This window comes from Orbicella faveolata, unplaced genomic scaffold, assembly GCF_042242905.1.
Source record: "Orbicella faveolata isolate gen_17 unplaced genomic scaffold, um_ofav_v1 contig_13, whole genome shotgun sequence".
Taxonomy (NCBI): Eukaryota; Metazoa; Cnidaria; class Anthozoa; order Scleractinia; family Merulinidae; genus Orbicella; species Orbicella faveolata.
This window is the reverse complement of record NW_028301540.1, coordinates 25281504-25303773: the sequence shown is the minus strand read 5'-3', so window position 1 is coordinate 25303773 and position 22270 is coordinate 25281504. Positions and strand designations below refer to the sequence as shown.

The 22270-nt window shown below is 39.1% G+C and overlaps 2 protein-coding genes across 3 annotated transcripts in view; one reads left to right on the top strand and one right to left on the bottom strand.

Moving 5' to 3' along the window:
• Positions 1-182: 182 nt before the first annotated feature.
• Positions 183-6354, bottom strand: LOC110058673 (uncharacterized). Its single transcript, XM_020765327.2, has 4 exons — positions 6181-6354; positions 5508-5644; positions 3450-3509; positions 183-2557 (listed from the first exon to the last, which is right to left on the bottom strand). The coding sequence occupies exons 1-4, from the start codon at positions 6193-6195 to the stop codon at positions 2185-2187; spliced, it is 585 nt and encodes a 194-aa protein (XP_020620986.2). The 5' UTR covers positions 6196-6354; the 3' UTR covers positions 183-2184.
• A 5628-nt stretch (positions 6355-11982) lies between these two features.
• Positions 11983-22270, top strand: part of LOC110058618 (ATP-dependent RNA helicase DDX42-like) — a 96896-nt gene continuing 86608 nt past the window's right edge. For both annotated transcript variants that reach the window (XM_089285132.1, XM_089285133.1), the window contains exons 1-11: positions 11983-12430; positions 13424-13571; positions 13974-14035; positions 15811-15958; positions 16654-16689; positions 17162-17266; positions 18479-18598; positions 18977-19282; positions 19850-19949; positions 21546-21593; positions 22105-22202. In XM_089285132.1, coding sequence (XP_089141258.1) covers positions 12231-12430; positions 13424-13571; positions 13974-14035; positions 15811-15958; positions 16654-16689; positions 17162-17266; positions 18479-18598; positions 18977-19282; positions 19850-19949; positions 21546-21593; positions 22105-22202 — 1371 coding nt within the window. In that variant the 5' untranslated portion in view covers positions 11983-12230. The remainder of the gene's footprint in view (positions 12431-13423; positions 13572-13973; positions 14036-15810; positions 15959-16653; positions 16690-17161; positions 17267-18478; positions 18599-18976; positions 19283-19849; positions 19950-21545; positions 21594-22104; positions 22203-22270) is intronic.

Sequence of the window (22270 nt, the reverse complement as noted above, 5' to 3'; positions counted from 1 at the left end):
CTTAAATTCGAGAAGACTAAAGTTTACAAAGAATTACCGAACTGATTAAAATTATCTACAGAGCTTTAAAAGCACTCCAGATAGCCTAAAACAGCGTTTTGAAACACTTCAGCGAAATCCGTCGCTTTGTGCCCCTAAAAACAATCATGATGTGTTATTTCAATGCAATGATAGCACAACAGTTTTTTCCCTTTAATTTCCTTTATTGGACATAAATGATTAAACTATTAATTAAGTCCAATAAAATTCCAAAAAATAACAACCCAGTTCAAGTTGCCTAAAATAAAAATAATTCTAGCGGCCCATAGCCAACTACGCAGACACTCCGGGCCCATCACGCAATTCCCTCCCCGCCCCCCCTCCCCTCCATTTTTTACTTGAGGGAAGAAGATTGCGTGAAGATCCCAAAGATCGTCTGTGCTGGAGGCTAAGAGGCCCCACGTCTCGACTTCTCCAGTAAATTACAGCTTCGGAGGCAGATTTCCACTACTCGAATATCCATCTCGCCTTCATCTGGTGTTACAAGGAGGTTAAATATTGATAACAAATTACAATTCTAGCTGTTATAATGCCTTTAAACTGGTTAATACCTAGCCTCTATTTTCCACCAATCAAACGTGCGCATTAAACATGATTACTTTTGGATGCGTTGAACATTTCTGTTCGTTATTCATCTTATGAGCTTAGCTATAGCGTCAGATAAATGTAATCGTCTAATCTTGAACCGTATCACTGCACTTCCTTACAGCAGATTGAAAAAGTAAACTGGAATTCTTCCTAGGAAATGAATTTAACAGCATTCACCCTTACGTCTTAATTTCTTCACCTTAATAGTGTTATTTTACGCACGGTGAAAAACAAACTTACTGAAGCCCGGCCCACCTCGTTCAAAATTCAACGTGAAATTAACCCTTTGAATACCAACTACGCATATATGCGTAATTAATAGTCGTGCTCTTTGTACCACTTGTGACGTCATCTATTTAAATGTAATCAGATATTCTTGATAAGCAGATAGTAGTGCTAGGCTAGCACTTTCCGCACAATGGTCAGGTTTAGATATCGACGACATTCCGACGTCGCAAATCGAAAAACAAGGTTATCAGTTTTGGTGCAAAACCGTGGTGAAATGGTCCACAACGCCTATGATTGATCAACGTCCATTTCTAGGCTTCGCCCGTAATGAACATCCAACTTTTCACTGCAGTCAGAAAGAACATACAATACAAAAGGTAGCCAGTGTAAAAGGGCAGAGAAAAACAGAAAGGAAAGGGCCAACAAACGAAATTGAGAACGGTTAATGGCAAAAAAAAAAAAAAAATTGGCTTATGCGCACGCCCGTAATTGAAGTTTTGCTCAATTTTGTACCTAATCCTCGAAAAATCTCCTTTTAGTAAAGAAAAGCTTTTTTAGCAAAACTTAGGCTTATTTAGCGTCATGGTAGCTAAAAAACCTGACTAAACGGTTAAAAACGGTATTTTTTGGCGAAAGTTTGGTATTCAAAGGGTTAAAAAAAAAAAAACCATCACATTGTTCGCTTCGGTGGGAAATAGGTCAGAACATTACGGGGATACCCCTTCCCCTCTCAATTTTACGGCAAGTCCCCTGCCTAGCTTTCCCCTTATCGTCGATAAATTAGGAAGAGGCTAACATCTGTGGGATCTTTATGTTAGTGTAATTTACAACCCTATACAGACCGGCGGGCTTTATTGACTGTTTCTATGACATCGCGGGGAGTGGGTGGGGGGGAACCAGTGGTGCAATCCGCTTTGACTTCTGAGTGTAGATGATTGACTATATATAACGTTTTACTATACATTCTTCAAAAAAATCCATTGCTTTCTTTCCATCATATTCGGGAGGGGAAATACGTTGAAGTAAAGTTGAGAAATAAAGTGAATGCAGCCGCGAGGTTCCCTTGTGTGAAGCGAGCCGAGTGCGGTGCAATTGCCCAGTGAGATCCCACCCCCCAGGCCCGCAATTCGCTCGCTCTGCTAACCATTTTGTTTTTCCACCCAGTACTTTAGGCCACTAGGAAATCTGTTTACATATTAAGCTAAAGGAAGTCATTGCTGTGCGCTGTAAAATATTACTAATTAATGATAAGAATTAGCGTATTAAGTAAACTATACTAATCAATCTTGTCCATAGCACACTGGAAACAGCAACATCTCTGATTGATTTTCAACGCTTTCGAACATCTAATGAGCCACACTCGCATCCTATACGCAATTTTTCTTTCTTGGTGTACGACTTATCACCTCTCCTCGTGCGAGCTTTATAGGTAACTGGTAATTCCTCCTCTTTAGAGAAACAATAATGGTGGTGCAATTCTAATTCACATCTCTGACGGGCAACTTGGCCAATCATTACGGTGTCGTCATCCGGTGGATCACATACTGTTTCATAGTATTTCCCTACGGGAAAGTACTCATTTCCTCTCTGGTCGACAAATGGATGAAACACTTTTGGAATGACTTTGTAGTGGCAAAATGGTGTATATGTGACGTCATTTTCAGGTAAGAGCCCAGCTTTATGTTGGATGGGCAGTTTGTGTCTGCAAAGGAGTACAAACACTATCTGTTATTAGTAGAATTCTACTAGTATACTAATACAAATGCTGTAATTTGATTGGCTGAGCTACTCGTATACTATCAGCCATTATAGTTCACCACTAAATTTTCTCCGATTCTTATTGGTTTAAACTGATCCCGTGACGCGATAGTGTTCATCCGCGGAGAGACACTATCAGCCCATAGTACCCGTCCGAGGAAAATACCCGGATGGATAGTACTCGTCTGTGAAAATATTTCTGTCAACAAGCGGGCTTATAGAAAATAAACAATCGAATTTATAATAAGAGAGTTTGTTTTTGTTTTCTTTTTCAAATTTTACGTTTGGCTTTCACGGCTTTCATCTAAAAAAGTTGAAAATAATTCAATATGATTTTTGAACTGGCGCACGGAAGAAAATTTAGTGGTGAACAATAAAGACAATAGAGAGTTTATGTCTAGGAACTATCGGTCTGATAGTTGCCCCTTAGAAATTTGATGTTCTTAAAAACTAACATATTTGCCTCATCAACTATCATCTCATAGAAATCTCGAGCTCATAATCTAATTGTTAATTAGTAGAATTCTACTGGTATACTAATGCAAATGATGTAATCTGATTGGCTGAGCAATTGGACACTATTTAAACAAGATTTTTATTTATTTTTTTTTTTTCAGGGCCTGCTCCTTAACCCCATGCGGGGGGAAGTAACCCTCTTTAGCACTTCCCCTCACAATTACACCGCCACCATCTTGACGGGATAATGACTCCACCTACTTTACGAAATGCCCCTGCTTCTTCAATTATTTCAATTTAAAAACCCTGGATATCACAGGCAGTACGCACTAAATTACGTACGTTCTGTAATGATGCAGATACTTGCAAGTTGAAATTACCTGACTTCAATATCATTGCTTGCTTCTGTTTGTTTTGCCTTCATGGTTCGAGTGTCCTCTCTGCAAAATTAATTTTTTTGTGTGAAATGCGTTATTTTGTCATGCTTGCGTGTCAACGGGTTACCAGTCGTTTAGCTCCCAAGTTGATTAGCTAAATTAAATGACCCGCAGTATACTTGTGAGGCCACCATATGTTGAATTAAAGATATCTACCTTACCGAGAGATATCCATTCTATTTACCACATTGCGTTTATAGATCAAGAGATGTTCGGAGCTTTTGAAACTAAGTTACCGTTCAGTAAGTTTTGCCTCGCTACAATTGACATTTTTTCCAGTTATAAACCCACACAATTTTTTTTTTTACGAAGATTTAGACTAAAATGAGTCATGCTGGACTTCTAACAAGCATTTTACGGTTTCTCACATTATTTGTATAAGAAGTTAACTATTGCATATTGGACTTAGAATTAATGTCATCGCATTTGTCAGCTTTTTAAGTCCGCATTAGCAGTTTTGGTTTTATAATTTAGCGTCAGAAAAAGACAGAGATCATATAGTCTTCGGCCGATAATCACAGAAATACAAGTATTCTTAGGAATAGTTTTTTTTTAGACTTTTTTTTCGTTAATTTTCCTCATATTTAGTTACAAAATTTATTTCGTTATGTCCAATTACCACCTTGGCGAACGTTTGCATATTTCTTGCCCTCTCTTTTTCTCTTTTTTTCTCTTTTAATATCTGTTGCCTAAGACAGTAGATGCTGTTGAGCTGGAAATATTCACAGTGTGGATATTCTTAGATTGTAGCATGTGGCATTTCTGTTTTCGAAGGTACTTTGTGTCTGGATGGTGTTAAAGTAATTTCAGAGTCAGCCTGTGGGCATTAAGGTGGCTCAAAACAGTTTCCAGCAGTTAGATTTTGATGGGTCATTATAACCACTCTGTGTCATAACCACTCTTGAGTTCAGAGCCACCTTAAAGGTTTGAAAGTTTACGGTGGTTCTGAACCCAGTGTACAGTTTCAAAAAAAACTTTGCCAACAGTTGCGTCTTATCATGCTTATCAAAATGTGATAATATAAAATTTTTTTCACTGTGCCGTTTTTGAATTATAAGCCCCTGAAGCTCTAATTGAGGGAGTTTTTACCCGGTCATACTGTTGCTATGGTAACCTATTTTGTAACAAAAATTATAACAACGTGTTCACCAATGATTGGGCCGTGTTTTGATACTATGATTGTAGCATCAAGTGTTAAAGAAGGGTTATAATGGCCCATCAAAATGGCTAACTGTTGGAAATTGTTTGAGCCACCTTAAAACCAGATATAACATCTTGCTGAAATCAGTTTTTACTGGATCGATCGAACATACGGCCAGAGCTGTTTTTGTTGTTGTTCGGTTAGTTTTTCCGTTAAGAGAAAGGAAGAATTTTACGCGGATAAGTTAAAAACATATAATTGTGTTGTATTTACAAATTTTCGACGCACAAAATTATATTCTTTTCAAAATCTCAGCCCGGCTGGTTTATTCTTAAAATGTTCTTAAAATTTCGCAAATTTCAGCCTCGATGTTCAGTTATAAAATACATTCTTATAAAAAGAGTGTACTGTGCGCCGTTGTTTTAAATCTATTGTGGAGAGCCATTATTAAAGTTCCTGTTTTTGTTGTCGCACTTCAACCAATCCCTTCCCTCCCTTCCCACCAAAAGAAATATAACAAAACAAAACAGCTTCTGATAAGGTTCACTACCTTAGGTTTTCCGCATTGTTGAAATATTTTCATCATTCGTCCACTCGCCAGTCAAGCGTGTCCCATCAGTCATTCGACTCACGCAAGCCGGCTCAGTTGTCGCTTCAGTGTCAGTTGTTATTCTATGTATCGCTTAATAAACTAACTGTGTTCTCATGTGAACCTGTAGCGAGGGCGGACTATGCAAAGTTTGAGCTTCTTTGCTACCAAAATAACCCGCACTTGAGATAAGAGTTATTTGCGTAATTGTGTTCAATCTTTAAATGCGCTTTTTCCGTGTCGTCAGCACTAAGCAACAATATTCACAAACCTTTCGTGTTGATCCCTAGCTTTGTGCTTTTTCCAAAGGCCGAGGTCCAGTTTATTAGGCACAGATTTATCACGGAAAAATCCAGGGACCTCGTCTGCCAAGGAGACACCCAGGAACAGGACCAGCATTAAAAGGATCTGTATGAAACGGGAACAGACATGACATGTATATTAAAATCTTGAAACTTCCCTCAAGGTGTGACATGGAACGGGCTGTGTTCTCAAGTGATTCACTCAGCAGGCTTTCAACTTATTTCCATATTTTTTTCTTGCTTGTTAGATTTACTTGAATTTTTTAGTCCCACACAGCACTAAGGGATTTAGGTTGATTTTGTTGGCAGTAGCCAGTGATCTAGATTGTATTCGAGGGATGATACAAATCGTGTATAAACCTTTGTATGATCGGCGACGATATTGCATAAACTTTCCAATTGTGATACCTTGACGCAGACATTGAAGTAAACGAAATGTTAAACTAATGCGTTATCGACTTGTGTCTTGCAGAGTATATTGCCTGTAGATGTTAGACACTCGGCTTGCGTCATGAAGAAAAGTGTTGTAGCTAGTCAGTTCCTAACTCAACTAGACAGCTTTTGGGTGTGTTTGTGATGGAAAATTCGACCTGGCCTGTATTCTAAAGAAACACCGACAAAATTCGTTCAAAATCGACTTACCTTTTTTCCTTCCATGTTACGTTTGAATAGTCGACGCCCTCGACAAAGTTTGCTTTCAACAAACTGCTATAAACTGCAGCCACTTAATGAGCTCTTGTTCTCGCCGAAACTGTAGCTGACCAACAGGGAATGAATAGAAATAACACGTACTATATAAGCTTACATAGCACCCACACTTTGCCTACAGGCACTTTGTGGTTGTTAAGGCTCATTTAACATATTGTGCCTTAGTAAGTCAAGCGTAGGTGAAACAATCGGGGTTTTTTTTATGGAAACGAAAATGTCACGAAGCAAATAATTAATTCTGGTGACTGTTTAACTCATGCGAGTTGGTGGAAAGTTCTGTTAATAGGAAGTCGTTCTTTCTTGGCAAAAGCTACGTTGTAGGGTTAAATTGGCAAACTCGAGAAAAATATCTTGGTTTTTTTTTTATCGAGTTATTATGGTGTTCAAAAGGTGAAGACATTGTAACTATGAAGAGGTATCTCTCAAAATTTCACACAGTTCCCACAGTTATATATATCTCTCTGAGATATTTAACGTCACCGAGAAAATTTCACATAAAAACGATATTAGCTTTGTTGTCGGGTAATTCGGTTTAAAACGAAGGCTGGAATCCGTTGCCTAGTACAGTTGTTTACACTTCTTTAAGGCAACAGCGGTTATATTGACTTAATCGTCAACGATCATTTGTAGCAATTGCCGATTAAAACGGGTCAGTTTGTTTGTAATTTCGTTTAGTCATATACACTGTCGTGTTTAGACCTGGGGAAAATAAATCTTGGAGACGAAGGGATACGATGTTGTCTAAAATCAAAAATCTCTCAGAATTATTGATTTGCATAGCTGTCGGCGCAGAGGCTAATTAATGACGATTCTTCTTTTCCGTAAGCTCCTGTTTTTTAATTTCGACAAAGGGGAAAAAGCGCATTCCCAGACGAAGAAACAATGGCTGGCCCGTTTCTAAGTAGAGGGGCGATGACGCCGGCTCATTGACTTTCTAATCGGTGTTGATAGTCAGCGAGCGGGCAAATCAAAATACTGCCTTCTGGTCTTTCAGGAAGGAAACTGGACGATTGGTGCCAGAGAAAGAAAAAATCATTGGAACACCGCAGGAAATTGAAAAGAAAACTGAAGAACTGGACTTTCCGGAACGAAATCGGATGATTGCAAAGAAAATGAGGTCATTAAGGAACCTTTTACAATAACAAAAGGAAAGCTTTATTTGTTACGAGACAATTTAATGGGAGTTCCATCCCTCAGAAACAAAGCCCGAGGGTTTGTACATAAATTACTAGAAAATTAATTGCGTCTCATTAATTTGCCATGTGTATGCAAGTTACCATGTGAATGCTAATTTACCTTGTGCACGTGTAGCATATCCAGTTTTCTTCAATATTTAGATCTAGAAAGGCGTTATCTACCCAGCAGAATCACAATTCACCAGTTGGTAATAATTTTTCCGGCGCTTTCCGGCGTATCCATCCGTCCGTCCGTCCGTCCCTCCTTCGGTCCATCCATCTTTCCATCTTTCGTTCACTTGTTTGTTCGTTTGATTTTCTTTATAATTACTTCTTCTGTTAGTTTCGCATAAGGTTTCATTTAAAAGCAAAAGCTCCCAGAATTTCACAGTGCCAGCCTTTCAGCGCCAAGGTCAATCTGTGATGGTGCTTCTTAATTTGCCGTAAACTTCTATTTTCAGGAAGGAAATTAGACGGTTGGTGTAGAAAAGGAAGGCACTGAAACGCAGTAAAGAAATTAAAAAGGAAGTAACTAAACAAAGCACTGGCCTTTCGGGAAGGAAACTGAAAGATTAACAAAGAAAATGAGGTCTCTAAGAAACTTTTTACAATGAAAAAAGGAAAGATTAATTTTATCGAGACACTACAATGGGAAATCCATCCCACAGAAAAACAACCCCTGGGTTTGTATAAATGACCTTCGAAAATTGTTTGCGTCCTATTCATTTTGACATTTGCATCTACAGTCTTATGCAATAACCCTTGGCAATTGTCTTCAACAACTAGCTAGAAACTTGTTGTCTACCCAGCTAATCACAATTCACTTGCGAGAATTTTCCTCGCACTTTTATTCACGCTTTTCCGCGAATCCATCCATTCCTCTGTCCATCCTTCCTTTTGTCCTTCAGTCCGTTCTGCGTCCGTCCGTCCGTCCGTTGGTTGGTTGGTTGGTTGGTTCCATGTGGTTCTTTCTTTTCTTCATTCGATCTTTTGTTAGTTCGTTAGTTCGTCGTTAGTTGGTTATTTCGTAAGTTCTTAAGTTGGATAGTTCGTGAGTTCGTGAGTTCGTGAGTTTCTGAGTTTCTGAGTTTCTGAGTTCGTCAGCTCCTGAGTTCGTCAGTTCGTCAGTTCTTTGAGCCAACAAATTTCCCTGCACTTAGAAACGATGACCTGTTTCTAAGTAGGAGGCCGATGACGCCGGCGCATTGACTTTCTAATCTCGTAGCTTGGTATTGATAGTTAGCGAGCGGAAAAATAAAACGACTGCCTTCCGGTCTTTCAGGAAGGAATTAGACGATCGGCCGTAAAGAAAACGAATGCGTCGGAACGCAGTAAAGAAATTGAAAAGGAAGTAACTAAAGTATTGGCCTTTTGGGAAGGAAATTGGATGATTAGAAAAGAAAATGAGGTCACTGAGGAAACTTTTCTAATGACTAAAGCAGAGATTAATTTTGTTGAGAAAATTCAGTGGGAAATCTATCCCACAGAAAGATAGCACCTGGGTTTGTATCAATGACCTTCGAAAATATTAATTGCGTCCTACTCATTTTCTCATTTGCATCTATAGTCTTATGTAATAACCCTAACCCGTCCGTCCGTCCGTTCGTTCGTTCGTTCGTTCGTTCGTTTGTCTGTTCGTTCGTTCTTACGTTGATTCGTTCTTTTCTTCATCCTCTTGTTAGTTCGTTAGTTCGTCGTTATTTTGTAAGTTCTTAAGTTGGAGAGTTCGTGAGTTGGTCAGCTTGTCAGTTTCTGAGTTCGTGAGTTCGTGAGCTCGTGAGTTTCTGAGTTTCTGAGTTCGTCAGCTCGTGAGTCCGTCAATTCCTCAATTCTTTGAACCAGCAAATTTCCTTGCACCTAGAAACAATGACCTGTTTTTAAGTAGGAGGCCGATGACGCCGGCACATTGACTTTCTAATCTCGTTGCTTGGTATATTGATAGTCAGCGTGCGGACAAATCAAACAACTGCCTTCCGGTCTTTCAGGAAGAATATCAGTAGTGGACTATAGGTGTAGAAAGCAAAGTCACTGAAACACCGTAGGAAATTGAAATGAGAACAGTACTAAAGAACTGGCCTTTCCAGAAGGATATTGGATTATCTCAAAGAAAATGAGGTCACTAATAACAAAAGGAAAGCTTTAATAATTTTGTTGACACAATTTAATGGGAGTTCCATCCCTCAGAAACAAATCCCGAGGGTTTGTACATAAATAATCTTTTTTTAAGGTAAACTAGTGAGCAGCGCTCTGCGAACTTGCTAACTGCAGTTGTAAAACTTTGTTTCGTCTAACTATCGGAGACTTCTTCAATTTACACTAAACGCCTGTATTAAAGCCATACTAGCGTTTATTTCGATGGTCACAAACCACAAAGGTTTGGCCGGATTTACGAAAGGGAACAGGCGAAGCTGTGACATATTTAATGACGCAAGGCGTGAGAACGTTTTGGGGGCCACATTCTTAGCTAAAATCGTGGCTCTCAAAACTTTCTCACGCCTTGCGTAAATATTTCACAGCTTCACCAGCTCCCTTTCGTAAATCTGGCCAAGCCTTTGTGGTTTGTGACCATCGAAATAGTCTGACTCATTTTGTCATGTGCATTTGTAGTCTTATGTAATAACCCTACGCAATTATCTTCAACAACTAGCTAGTGTTGCACATGTATACCCAGCTAACTGACAATATCACTTGCCAGAATTTTCCTCGCGCTTTTTTCCCCCACTTTTCCGCAAATCCATCCATCCATTCATTCTCCCATCCGTCCCTTCGTAAATGTATGTCCTTCATTCCGTCCTTGCGTCCGTTCGTTCGCGAGTTTTTGCTTTCTTTCCTTCATTCTTTTCTTAGTTCGTCATTTCGTCATTTCGTCAGTTCGTCACTCCGTCACTCCGTCACTCCGTCACTCCGTCACTCCGTCACTCCGTCACTCCGTCACTCCGTCACTCCGTCACTCCGTCACTCCGTCACTCCGTCACTCCGTCACTCCGTCACTCCGTCACTCCGTCACTCCGTCACTCCGTCACTCCGTCACTCCGTCACTCCGTCACTCCGTCACTCCGTCACTCCGTCACTCCGTCACTCCGTCACTCCGTCACTCCGTCACTCCGTCACTCCGTCACTCCGTCACTCCGTCACTCCGTCACTCCGTCACTCCGTCACTCCGTCACTCCGTCACTCCGTCACTCCGTCACTCCGTCACTCCGTCACTCCGTCACTCCGTCACTCCGTCACTCCGTCACTCCGTCACTCCGTCACTCCGTCACTCCGTCACTCCGTCACTCCGTCACTCCGTCACTCCGTCACTCCGTCACTCCGTCACTCCGTCACTCCGTCACTCCGTCACTCCGTCACTCCGTCACTCCGTCACTTCGCCACTCCGTCACTTCTATTATTTTAACCTCTCTAAAACGTTAATCTAAAACGTTAATCTAAAACACCTCACCGTACAAAGTCTATAGATAAAGAGTTCGTTGCACTCTTAATTTAGTCACAACAGTCACATACTGACCTTGGGCCGTCTGTGGGCGAGCGCGTTCATATTGCACAAGCCGGGTTGATATTTTGCTAAACTTGCGATCTCGACGAACTCAAGAGGAAACAGAAGGTCTGTGGACAGGCTAAGGTGGCCGCTGTAGAGAGGTCCTACTGTGCAACAAAACAAAACAAAGAAAAAAAAAAGAACATAAAAATATTCGCTGCGACTGTATTTGTCGTGTTAAACACATGCAATGGTCCGGCAGCGAATCAATCATGAGCTGTTATGCCCAGTAGTCTAACCCTTGTACGTTTGGACCAAGAAAAAGAAAAGAAAAGAAAATTTCATGAAACATAAAGGAAGAGATACAAATATAGGACACTGCGTTTTTGCTTCATTGCAAAGAAACCAAGCCCCCGGATCAGGGTAGCTTGTTGTACAGACGGAACTAGCAGGCTTTCTCATCTTATTACTTAGCTCTTATTAACCTAGCAGGAGGTCTATATGGGAGATTCTTGACCGAGGTCGTGAGTACAGACCGAACGCATTGAGGTCTGTGCACACGACCGAGGTCAAGATTCTCCTATACAGACCGACTGAGCTCGGTTAATAAGATGTTTATTATATGGTAAACTAGAGAAATTTAATTCGTTTTGTGTAACTGGTTTGTAATAACTGACATGTTGCTTGCGAACTGCGATGAGCTGAACTTAATTCTGCCAAAGTTTGCTCGTTCTTATTACTTTTTTCTCTCATCAGGCTTTTTGGCACTTCCGTAAGTAAATATTGTTAATTGAAAATAGTCAATAATTATATTTTTGCATTCTGGTTTGCAACTTTTTCGCCGTGAAAAATTACCGGTCTAGATGCCGGTCTAGATGGGAAAATATAGACCGCTTTCAATATCGATTTCAGCCAATCAAATTCGTGAATTCGGTAGTTCCCAGTCCTTGTGAGACACAGCCATATAATTAAAAAGGACCCTTACGGACCTAATAATTTAATTAGTTCTGTCCGAGCAACATTATAAAAGACTGGGTTTAAATTGCTTCCAGCGAGTCGTCCAGCGGTTTCTTCGGCAAATCGTGCGCAAGATTTACCACTTCAGAAAACAACTGCGCAACGAGTGAGTAATGGCGGATTCTGTTGCAGTTTTCTAGCGAAATAAACACTTCATTTTACAGCACAGGTGGAGATCTGCTAATAATTTTGGAAACCTTACACGAAAGAAATCGTTGCAATTGATCCCGGGACACGAAAATGGAATAATAGCTTAGTATATTTATTCGCTCAAGTTGTCTTGGTTCTGATAAGTTACATTTCACTTCTCTACGATGTTCAGCAAGGGAGGCCCTGGCAAGCCACGGGGCTTTGGTTTCAGTGGATTTGCATTGGCAGCCAAGAAGGAAGAACCTCTGCCAAGTAATCTAGGGAGAGGAATTCCTATTTCTAGACCAGATCATGGGAATGTTAAGATAACTAAACCTTCCAAGAAAGGTGTTTCTTCATTTCCCTTACCAGGAGCCAGGAAACCGTAAGTATTCTGTAATAATTATAAACTACAACAACAGCAACAACAATAGTATATTGACACTCCCTGATGGGGCTTTTCAGTTACAATACAACTACAGAACACAGGGCCACGTATTTAAATCCCATGAAAGAAAAGAACACAGTAAAACCTGCTGTGCGTTCTGCCTTTTTCTACGAAGAGACGATTTGAAAGTTAAATGAGGTGGGCATAAACGACAGGGTATTCTGTGATCATAACCCTAACCCTAATTGGATTTCAATGTTGTGTGACTAAAAGTGGTTAGATTGGCTGCCTTAGAATTTTTTTAAAGTTATTTGGGGATTGCAACATAGCAACCTGGTAATTATTTCAGTAAGAGTCTACAGAAGATGCCATAATCAGATTTACCAAGACGTTACAAAAGTTAGAGGAAAAATTATTGGGAACATGTTGCTAGATGGTACTTGCTCAAACAGTTTTACAACAGGTAAAAGTAAATAGAGCACCTTTGCGATTTAGTGAAGCTGACTTATTGAGTATTTGCCCTTCTTCAGAGTTTGCGAACTCTAGCAAAGGGCTAATGATTGAAATTTCCAGCATTACCCTCGCTAACTTGCTAGGGTGGTTAATTTACCTCTTTCAACTGCTAGCTGATTAACAGCCAAGTGTTTCACTTGCCAACCGATGCAGCCCAACAGTTTCTTTAAAAAGGTCTTTGCATTGCCAAAGGGTATTTACCTTTTGATACATGTACATGCAGCTTTAACAAAGTTGTGAGTTTCCTTCCTCTTCTCTCAGTGTTTCTAAAGGAAGTAGAACAAGAATACTCTACTTCTCTGAGTTCTCCTAGAGGTTCACGAGTGTGTATAAACACAAGAAGTGTTTAAATACTTACTTAAGAAAACATTGAGAGAAAAGAGAGGAAACTTGAGCTCCTATTATGCAACTATTTATAGATGGGGTTACTCATTTTTTCCTGTTGAATGGAAGTAAAAGAACCCATTCTATTTATAGAATCTTTGTAGATAGCGATAATGAAGATGATGAGACAAAATTTGTTGATGATGATGATGACAGTGATGAAGGCAGGCCAGCAAATCAGCAAGCAGCAAATGACGATGATGAGGAAGATGAGTTGGATAAGTTCATGGCAGGAATTGAAGTAAGATGATTAAATTAATTAAATTATAAGTAACTTTTTTGTTATACATGTACATCGGATTAATAATTTTGAAAGGGGCAAGTGTCATTGATGCAAGAGTTTTATAAAAGACCAGACATTAGGCACAACGACCTCCTGTAAAAACAATTTTGCCCTGGTGCTTTGAACATCTCCACCAGCGTCTTTTGTTCTAAAGACAAAAGTAACTTACAATCCTGCTTAGGTGTACTGCCCATTTGTCTACCCCCTCACCATCTAGAGTCTTCTTAAAACTCCTTGTTATAGTGCTAAAGCTGTTGATGTTATGAGTCCAAAGTACACCAAGTTGAGGTCTATCATACTCAGTTTGAGGCAATCTCTGTTGTGATAATATTTTCTCTTACATTTTTCTTAACTCTTTAGCATGAAGTACAAAAGGAAACAAGCTTGTCTGAGAAAGAAAAGAGTGAAAAAGACAAGAAAAAGTTAGTGGACGATGTACTTTGTTTTTGTCTCAAGACATGTTATTAAAAGCTCTGATGGCTATTTTCTTTTTGCCTTAAGCAATCATTAATCGATTTGCCAAATGCTAATCTCATGGTAAAAATGTGTTGCACTTAACAATAATAGATTATGAGCTCAAGATTTCTATTGTGAGTGATAGTTGAAGGTGGCTCAGCCCAAGCAGAGTCATCTATCATGCATAGAAATCAAGAGTGAATAATCTAATTATTTTTTATTATCTGCTAGTCATTCAAAACTTTATCTAAATCATTTTCACAGACATTTCGAAAATGTAAAGAAATGGCCCAAATTTTGTTAACAAAAGCAAACTGCTATGCTACTCACTATCTACATACACTTGTACATGTACAGCATTAAAGATAGTGAGTAGCAAAGCCAATAAGATACATGTAATGTCATTTGCGATAGAATGCTAAGTAGATTTAAACTTAATAACTAATCTTAAGTTATAGATGCTTGCTTTGATACATCTATCTTTGATATCTTCCCTTTTTGAATTCTACCACAGTCAAACTCTCCTTAAGGATACATGAACACCAGATTATGGACAGTTCACTTGACCCAAGGGAAACCTGAATTTATATATTAATCTCTCGCACCATAATATAGACAATATTGACACTCTGCTTCGGCCCTTTGGAGTTTATTTTTATTCAGTGGGAACCACGTCAATCCAGTTGCCAACGGGCCACAAAAATCTGGCCGTATTATTGGGGTGGCTGTATTAAGGGGTTTCTTTAAATGGGAAAATGACTGACTGAGTTTTTGTTTGTGCCAGAATGAAGTGGCCATAATAACAAGGTGGCCATAAGGCGGGGTTCCAGTGTACTCTATGACTGAACAATAATTATTAATGGTTCCTTTACTGTGTATTGCTATTGATTTTTATTTATTCCAATTTTTTTTTAATTGATTGCAATGCAATGGCAAGGGAAAAAAATACCATTAATTAATAGTTTACACATGGAATTCACTGTTAAAGGAGCTTAGTCACTGTTTGCGCATATTGAAAAGTTCAGCCTCAATTTTTCAAATTCGTCGTTTGTAATCGGTGTTAATCTTCTCCATCCTTAGCTATCCTTTTCCTTTATGATTTATCATTATCTCTTTGGTGTACTTCTGTCTTACAAAACTGTTAATTTCAGGTTTCCTTCCATTTAAAGGTAATTTTGGATGTGGCCAAAATAACGCAAAATACCGTGACTAAGCCCCTTTAATAGTAGCTTACAAAGGAAATCCTTGAGAGTAGAATTGATGGATATCATCACTCCCACAGACCCTTTGGATATAAAATGGGGCCTAAATTTGAATAACAACACTTTGTACATCCTTAGCCTCTTGCTTAAATTTCTAGTCAAAGGATTTTTTTTTATGTGAATATGAGGCTTATGATGTGTAAGTATTGAACATTATTCAAATTTAAGAGCCATTGCTAAGGGTCTATTGCTTGCCCATCGGCCAGGTAGTAATTTGCCACTTTTAGATGTTTGCAGTGATAAACTCAGATCAGTGAGAAAGGCCTTGAGTATATTCACTTGTTCAACATCGCTAAGACTAATTGGGCCAAAAGGAAAGTTGGAAATTCTTTGCATCCTGAATAACATATTTTCATTTGAACTTTTTTGTATTAAAACTATGAAATAATTACCAATGCGTGTTATTAAAATAGTAAATATAATTTGTTTAGTCTCTTTTTAATTGTGCTAATAATGTGAAAATATGCAAAATACACCAGGATTAGAAGAGATGACATTGAGGATGAAGATGACCATGAGTCGTATTTCAACTACGTGAAGAATGCTCCTGTAGTTGCTTATCCTGATGACGAGGAAGAAATTGAGTATGACAGTGACGGCAATCCCATTGCTCCAGAGAAATCAAAGGTGTTGAATTATGTTCCATAATAATAGGGAGTTGAAACAAAATCACAATGACAGTGGCAATGGGAATGTTGTTAAACAAAAGGTGTAATGCACAATACAATAGCTGTGCACGTGTATTGTAATTCTTGATATATTTTTTGGCTTTTCCTCTGTAAAACAACAATGTGAAATGTCCAGATTCTAAATTTTAAACCTTATGTTTTGAATTTTACCCTGTGTTGCATAATCAGTTTCCAGATAGCTTTGACAAAGAGAAACAAACTAAATGACTTAAGAGTATATTGCTGACGTTGTCGTCAGCATTGCCATCTTAGCTACATGTACTTAAGCTCCCTAATCTGCATGTGCATGTGGTGATAATGAATTAATATGTACATTGTACATGCAAACTGTACTGGGCAGTTGATCAAAGAATGAAAATTTGTAGTGACTATGCTAGTGATTTCCCAAATTAAAAAGTTGGCAGTTACCTGCCCAATGTTAACTTTGCTCTGATTAAAACAGGGACAGACATCTCCCAGCTGAATCAACAGCCTCCTGGATAGTAACTTTGTACTAACATTTTTTTTCTTTGTAAACTTATAGTAACTGTATGTTTTTACATCTGTATTTTGAAAACTTTTTGCACATGTTGGTCAATTAGAGACATTGTTACTGTTATTTACTGTTTGGATTTATTTGTTTTTTGTTTACAGATCATTGTGCCACTTCCAGTAGTGGATCACTCAGAGGTATTTTTCATTGTTGCGCCTGTTTAATAAATGCAATCAATATCTAATTATTTTGTATTTTATGGGGAAACAAGTATCAATACAAAAACTTTAAAATTTTTTTAAAGTAAAATATAATGGGGAATTCTCAAGTCTAAAGAATTTTCCTGGAATCATGTACTTAACTAGTTTTAGATCTAAATCTAATGTTACATGTAGTTAACACAGTGCATGCTTGAAAGTCAATTTCAAATTCATAATCAAGTTTAATTTCAACTTCCTGTAAAAGAAACATGGTATTTTTCAATACTGTTGTATTTCTGTTATTTCCCTGGAAAATGCTTGACTGGAAGTCTAAATTCCATGCTAAATATCTCTCTTGATAGCCAGTCATTCTTTGGGCTAATTGCAATTCCCAATTAAATTTACTTAAATGTGCTCTTGGTTTTTAAAAGTTAGATTTTGGTGGCAATTCTGTTTTGACTCATTTTAGATTGACTACCCAATATTTGAGAAAAACTTTTACATTGAACATGAGGAAATAGCCAAGCTTACAGAACGTGAGGTGCAAGACTTGAGGAGAAAATTAGGGATGAAGGTACACATAGATATGAGTGATATGACCCAGTGAAGAATTTGTTAAGAGATGCTGTAAGTGTTCTTAATACAATGCAGGGATGCTGGTGCACAATATATTAAGGTATATTCCAACATCTTGTGAGAGTAGCCTAATGGTTAGTGCAGTGAACTCCGGATCAAACAGTCCAGGTTCGAGCCCTGGCCAGGGTCGTTGCACGGTGTTCTTGGGCTATACATGTACACTTTATTCTCACAGTGCCTCTCTCCACCTAGGTGTATATTAAATGTAGGGTACCGCTGAATTTAATGCTGGGGGTAACCCTATGATGGCCTAGCATCCCTGGTTCTATGGGCCATTGGCCTGTCATAGATGTTACCTTTACCATGGAAGAGGTAGCAGCAACTGTGAGAGAAGAGGAGCCTTCCCCAAAATACCGACATAAATCACATAGTTACTTTTAAAATCTGTATTCCTTTATTCACATGTAACAGCAAAGGATTTCCATCTACCCCAGAATATCACAAAATGCAAAAATGAATGATTTTAAAATTCAGTGTGGACTAAAATTTTCTGTTTCTATCAAGTTTTAGTATAAATCTACTAGCATTCTATCACGAATGCTGTTCGATGATTGGCTACTCTTCTTACTATCTATTCTACGCTAGATAGTGAGTAGCATAGCAGTGGGCACATGTTAACAAACTGACGGCCGCTTCTTGGTGTTTTTGAAGCGTCTGTGAAGAGGATTTAGATAAAGTCTTGAATGACTATTAGATTTATACTAAAACAATTAGATGATTCACTCTCGATTTCTATGCGTGATAGAAATCTTGAGCTCATAATCCAATTGTTAAATAGAAACATGAGTGAAAGCTTGGGAGAATGAGAAAAGCAGTGGGAACATGAGCCGATAGGCAAGTGCTTCCACAGCTTTTTCCAGTCCTCCCAAACTTTCACAAGTGTCTCTATAACTCGATAGAAGCACAAAGAATATATTTAAGAGCTACCGGTATCCTTTTTAGAAAACAGCCAAAGAAAATAGCGAACAACAAGACGAAGAAAACCTTTCTGTGCTTACATCAAGTTATAGAAATATAATTTTTAACCAGTCAGGTCGCATATTTTCTTTGGGCTTTTTCTAATAATTTGTACTTCAACCAAGACTTCTGCATCGCATGACTACAATATTCAAGTTATATACTGGTAAATATTGCTGTAATTGTCTGGCAGGTTTCAGGAGCTCTGCCTACAAGGCCATCCATTAGTTTTGCACATTTTAGTTTTGATGAACAGCTTATGGGTGCAATCAGGAAGTCAGAATACACACAACCAACTCCTATCCAATGTCAGGTATGAATTATAAGCATTCCCTTGCAGTAGTTAGCCTGTCCTTGTCTCTGGCTGGACAGTTAAGGCTGTAGCTTGAGAAGAGCCATGGGATCAGGGTGTGGTGTATGTTTTCAGTTACGCTAGCGCTGTAGGATAAAAATTGAAAAAGAAAAGTCTTTGTAATCCTTTGATATTCTTAGAAGTTTGACTTTTCCAAAATTGTTGGGAAATATCTCGAAGAGAATGCATAAAATAGCATTTCAGAACTTCTTGATTTCAAACTTTTCTCGGGGAGCTCCTTAGAGGCCTGTGCCTTTGGTACTCGACCAGTGTCAGCCGTCTACTTCATAAACTAGCCCTTTACTCCCTAAATTAATGAAGACCTTAATCTCTTTTCAGGCTATCCCGATAGCACTCAGTGGCCGAGATATCATCGGCATTGCTAAAACAGGTTCTGGCAAGACCGCAGCTTTCTTGTGGCCAGCACTGGTTCATATCATGGACCAACCTGAGCTCGAGCCTGACGACGGGCCCATTGCACTCATCTGTGCTCCTACAAGAGAACTTTGCCAGCAGATCTTTGTCGAAGCGCGGCGGTTTGGAAAAGTGTACAACATCCATGCCGCAGCTGTGTTTGGTGGTGGTAACAAGTATGAACAGTCCAAAGCACTTCAAGAGGGAGCAGAAATTGTTGTGGCTACTCCAGTAAGTTAAAAGTAAAAAAAAAAGTTCAAGTTTATTATTGTACTCTATAGGGTTATAGTTAACTTTTCTTCATGCAAGCAATCATAGTGTAACTCACCATTAGACTGCGAACAGTCCCTCTTTTGCGTGAAAACTCGTGGGGATGAAGCAGCGCAACAGAGAAAGCGGTCTTCAGTATGCGAGCGTGACATGCGAAGCAGTTCGTCTTCCTACGCACGCGCGACTCGCGGCTTGCATGTCACGCTCGCACGCTCACTTGTTTTGCGTTCTTCCTCACGGATTTTCGAGCAAAAAGGAGACTGCTTACAGTTTAGCCCAGCATAAGACAGTTAGACTTGTAACTGTACGGAAGTGACAGTGCAGGCGCTTTGAGGGTGTTTTGTCTAAAAACAAGTTTGAAAACATGTTAAAAACACAACACACTGTCTAGTAAGTTGGAGTAAAATATCGTTATCAAAGTATGAGAAAACATCTACTATGTAATGTGCTACACAGAAATTTGAGTTTACTTTCTAACAGTCCTACTCTAATTGAGTATATATGAACCTTGTCGTTCTCCAACCCTAGGGCCGCCTGATTGACCATGTGAAGGCCAAAAGCACCAATCTTCAACGAGTTACATACTTGGTGTTTGATGAAGCTGATAGAATGTTTGACATGGGATTTGGTAGGTGGCTCACTGCTACATGTCTTCCATTTCAACGGTCCTTATCCGGGGTTTCATTCGCAAATGTTAAATTTAGAACTACAGTACCGTACGTCTCATTTCTCCCGAGCGGTGTCTCGTTTCTCCCGGCTGAGCGCACTGGAAGTACAAATCGATAAAAGCGCTTCCCACTGTGGTGGCATTCGATGGTAGTTTGTTTTCGACAGACCTTAAAATAAGAACCACAGTGTACAGAATGTCAAAGAGTGCGACTTAAAAGTACCATTCAATGCTGTCACTGGGTCACGCACTATGACTAGACTTTCAGTAACAAAATTGCATGTACTACGCTCTTTTTATATGAGAATAATTGTTAATCCAGTCCAGACTAAATATTCTTATGTTTCTACCGATTTTAGGCCGAAAATATTCGTGTGAATAGCGTATAACATTCCCTTTGTACATTATTATATAGCTGTCTCTCACAAGGACTGGGAACTACCGAATTCACGAATTTGATTGGCTGAAATCGATATTGACCGCGGTCTAGATTTTCCCATCTAGACCAGTTTCATTTTGCGTTGAAAAAGTAGCAAACTAAAATACAAAAATGTTCACTATTTTCTTTTATTTTCTTCTCAATCATTTATGGAAGTGCCAAAAAGCCTGATGACAAAAAAAAGTAAAGAGAACGAGCAAATTTCGGCAGGTTTAAGTTAAGTTCATCGCCGTTCGCAAGCAAAATGTCAACCAGTTACATCAAACGAGTTAAAGTTTTTTTCTTTGCCATATAAATAAACATCTTATTAACCGAGCTAATTAGGCCTGTATGGGAGAATCTTGACCTCGGTCTTGTGTACAGACCTCACTGCGTTCAGTCTGTACTCACGACCTCGGTCAAGATGCTCCCATACAGACCTCCAGCTCGGTTAATAAGAGCTAAGTATTGACTTTGATGACGTAAAGTAATTTTGGGGACAGACTGCAGGCAATAAAGCCTGATCGTGATATGACGCACATAACTTCTTGCAAAATGTTAATAGTTTTGAACATACGGCTGGTGCTGGTTTTGTTGGTTTTTGGCTGGTTTTGCCGTTTAGAGAAAGGAAGAATTTTATACGATTTAGTTAAAAACATATAGTTGTATTGTACTTACAAATTTTCAACGCACAAAATAGTATTCTTTTCAAAATCTCAGCCTCGGGTTTATTCTTAAAATATTCTTAAAATTTCGCAAATTTTAGCCTCTATATTATTATAGAATATATTTTTTAGAAAAAAAAAGTGTACCTTGTGTAGCATAACAGACAGTTTATTGCAGGTTTTATTTGTATCACAGTTCAACAGCTCAACAGCTTTCACTCGAATGGTCACACATTAGGGTTTCATTTGTAGACTCCAAAGTTATAACCGCTTCGTACAGCACAAGCAAGCTGTACTTCACAAGAGTACTGCTTCTTGTTTTAATCTCGATGTTAGAAAGGCATTGTTTAAACCAAGGCGTGATTATGAAAGTGAAAGGGTTTTTGTCTACTGGATGTATAAAGAACAGGTCGTGATACAGACCAACAAAACCATGAGCTAACTTTGTGATGTTATTGAACGTTTGATCCGCAGAGCCACAAGTGAGATCGATTGCAAACAATGTTCGCCCTGACAGACAAAGTAAGCTTTAGCACATAATTTATAAATTTCACACCCATGTTTTAAAATCCTTGAGACCTTGGTAAAGCCTGTACTCGAACCGAGTGGCCCATCATGGTATTAAATTAAAGTCAACTTTGTTTTTACGGGGTAGCTCTTTCAGCACTTGATTGCACTTATTTCTAGCTTCTGTATCATGAAGGTACTAGGGGTATTTCTACTTCTCCCGGGTTGAATAATATTCTTCTTTGTTCAACACCCCCCCCCCCCCTCCCCCGCTTTCCGCCCCTCCCCGACATTTAATGTTCCGGTTCCGAATACAGGCTGAGATAGGCACTCTGAAAGTTAAGGGTCTTCAGAAGACCCAAACCCGAACCTGCTCCATCTAGATACGATCGCGGTAACCAATACGCCTTGGCCTTCCATACCCACCTTGACCTAGCAGCGGTTAATTCCTAGCAATTATTTCTTTACCTGCCTAAATTCAGTTGTATAGCTGGCATGAACGTTCTTGTCATAATCTTGTTCGTAGCATTGCTCTTCAGTGCGACGTTCAAGAAGAAAGTTGAAATGCTTTGTCGGGATATCCTAACGGATCCTATCCGAGTGGTCGTGGGAGAACTTGGCGAGGTAAGCGCTAAGAACGGTAAGCGCGTTCTTTGTTTTGGCGTTCGCAATCGAGCAGTCTGACAATCTGT

Bases quoted from the DNA above. Each gene is read 5' to 3' on its own strand.
- LOC110058673 (XM_020765327.2), bottom strand. The intron at 3,510-5,507 runs GTTTGTGAATAT...TTAATTTTGCAG, and splicing joins GCTAGGGATCAACACGAAAG to AGAGGACACTCGAACCATGA. The intron at 2,558-3,449 runs GTAATTTCAACT...ACTCCTTTGCAG, and splicing joins AGCAATGATATTGAAGTCAG to ACACAAACTGCCCATCCAAC.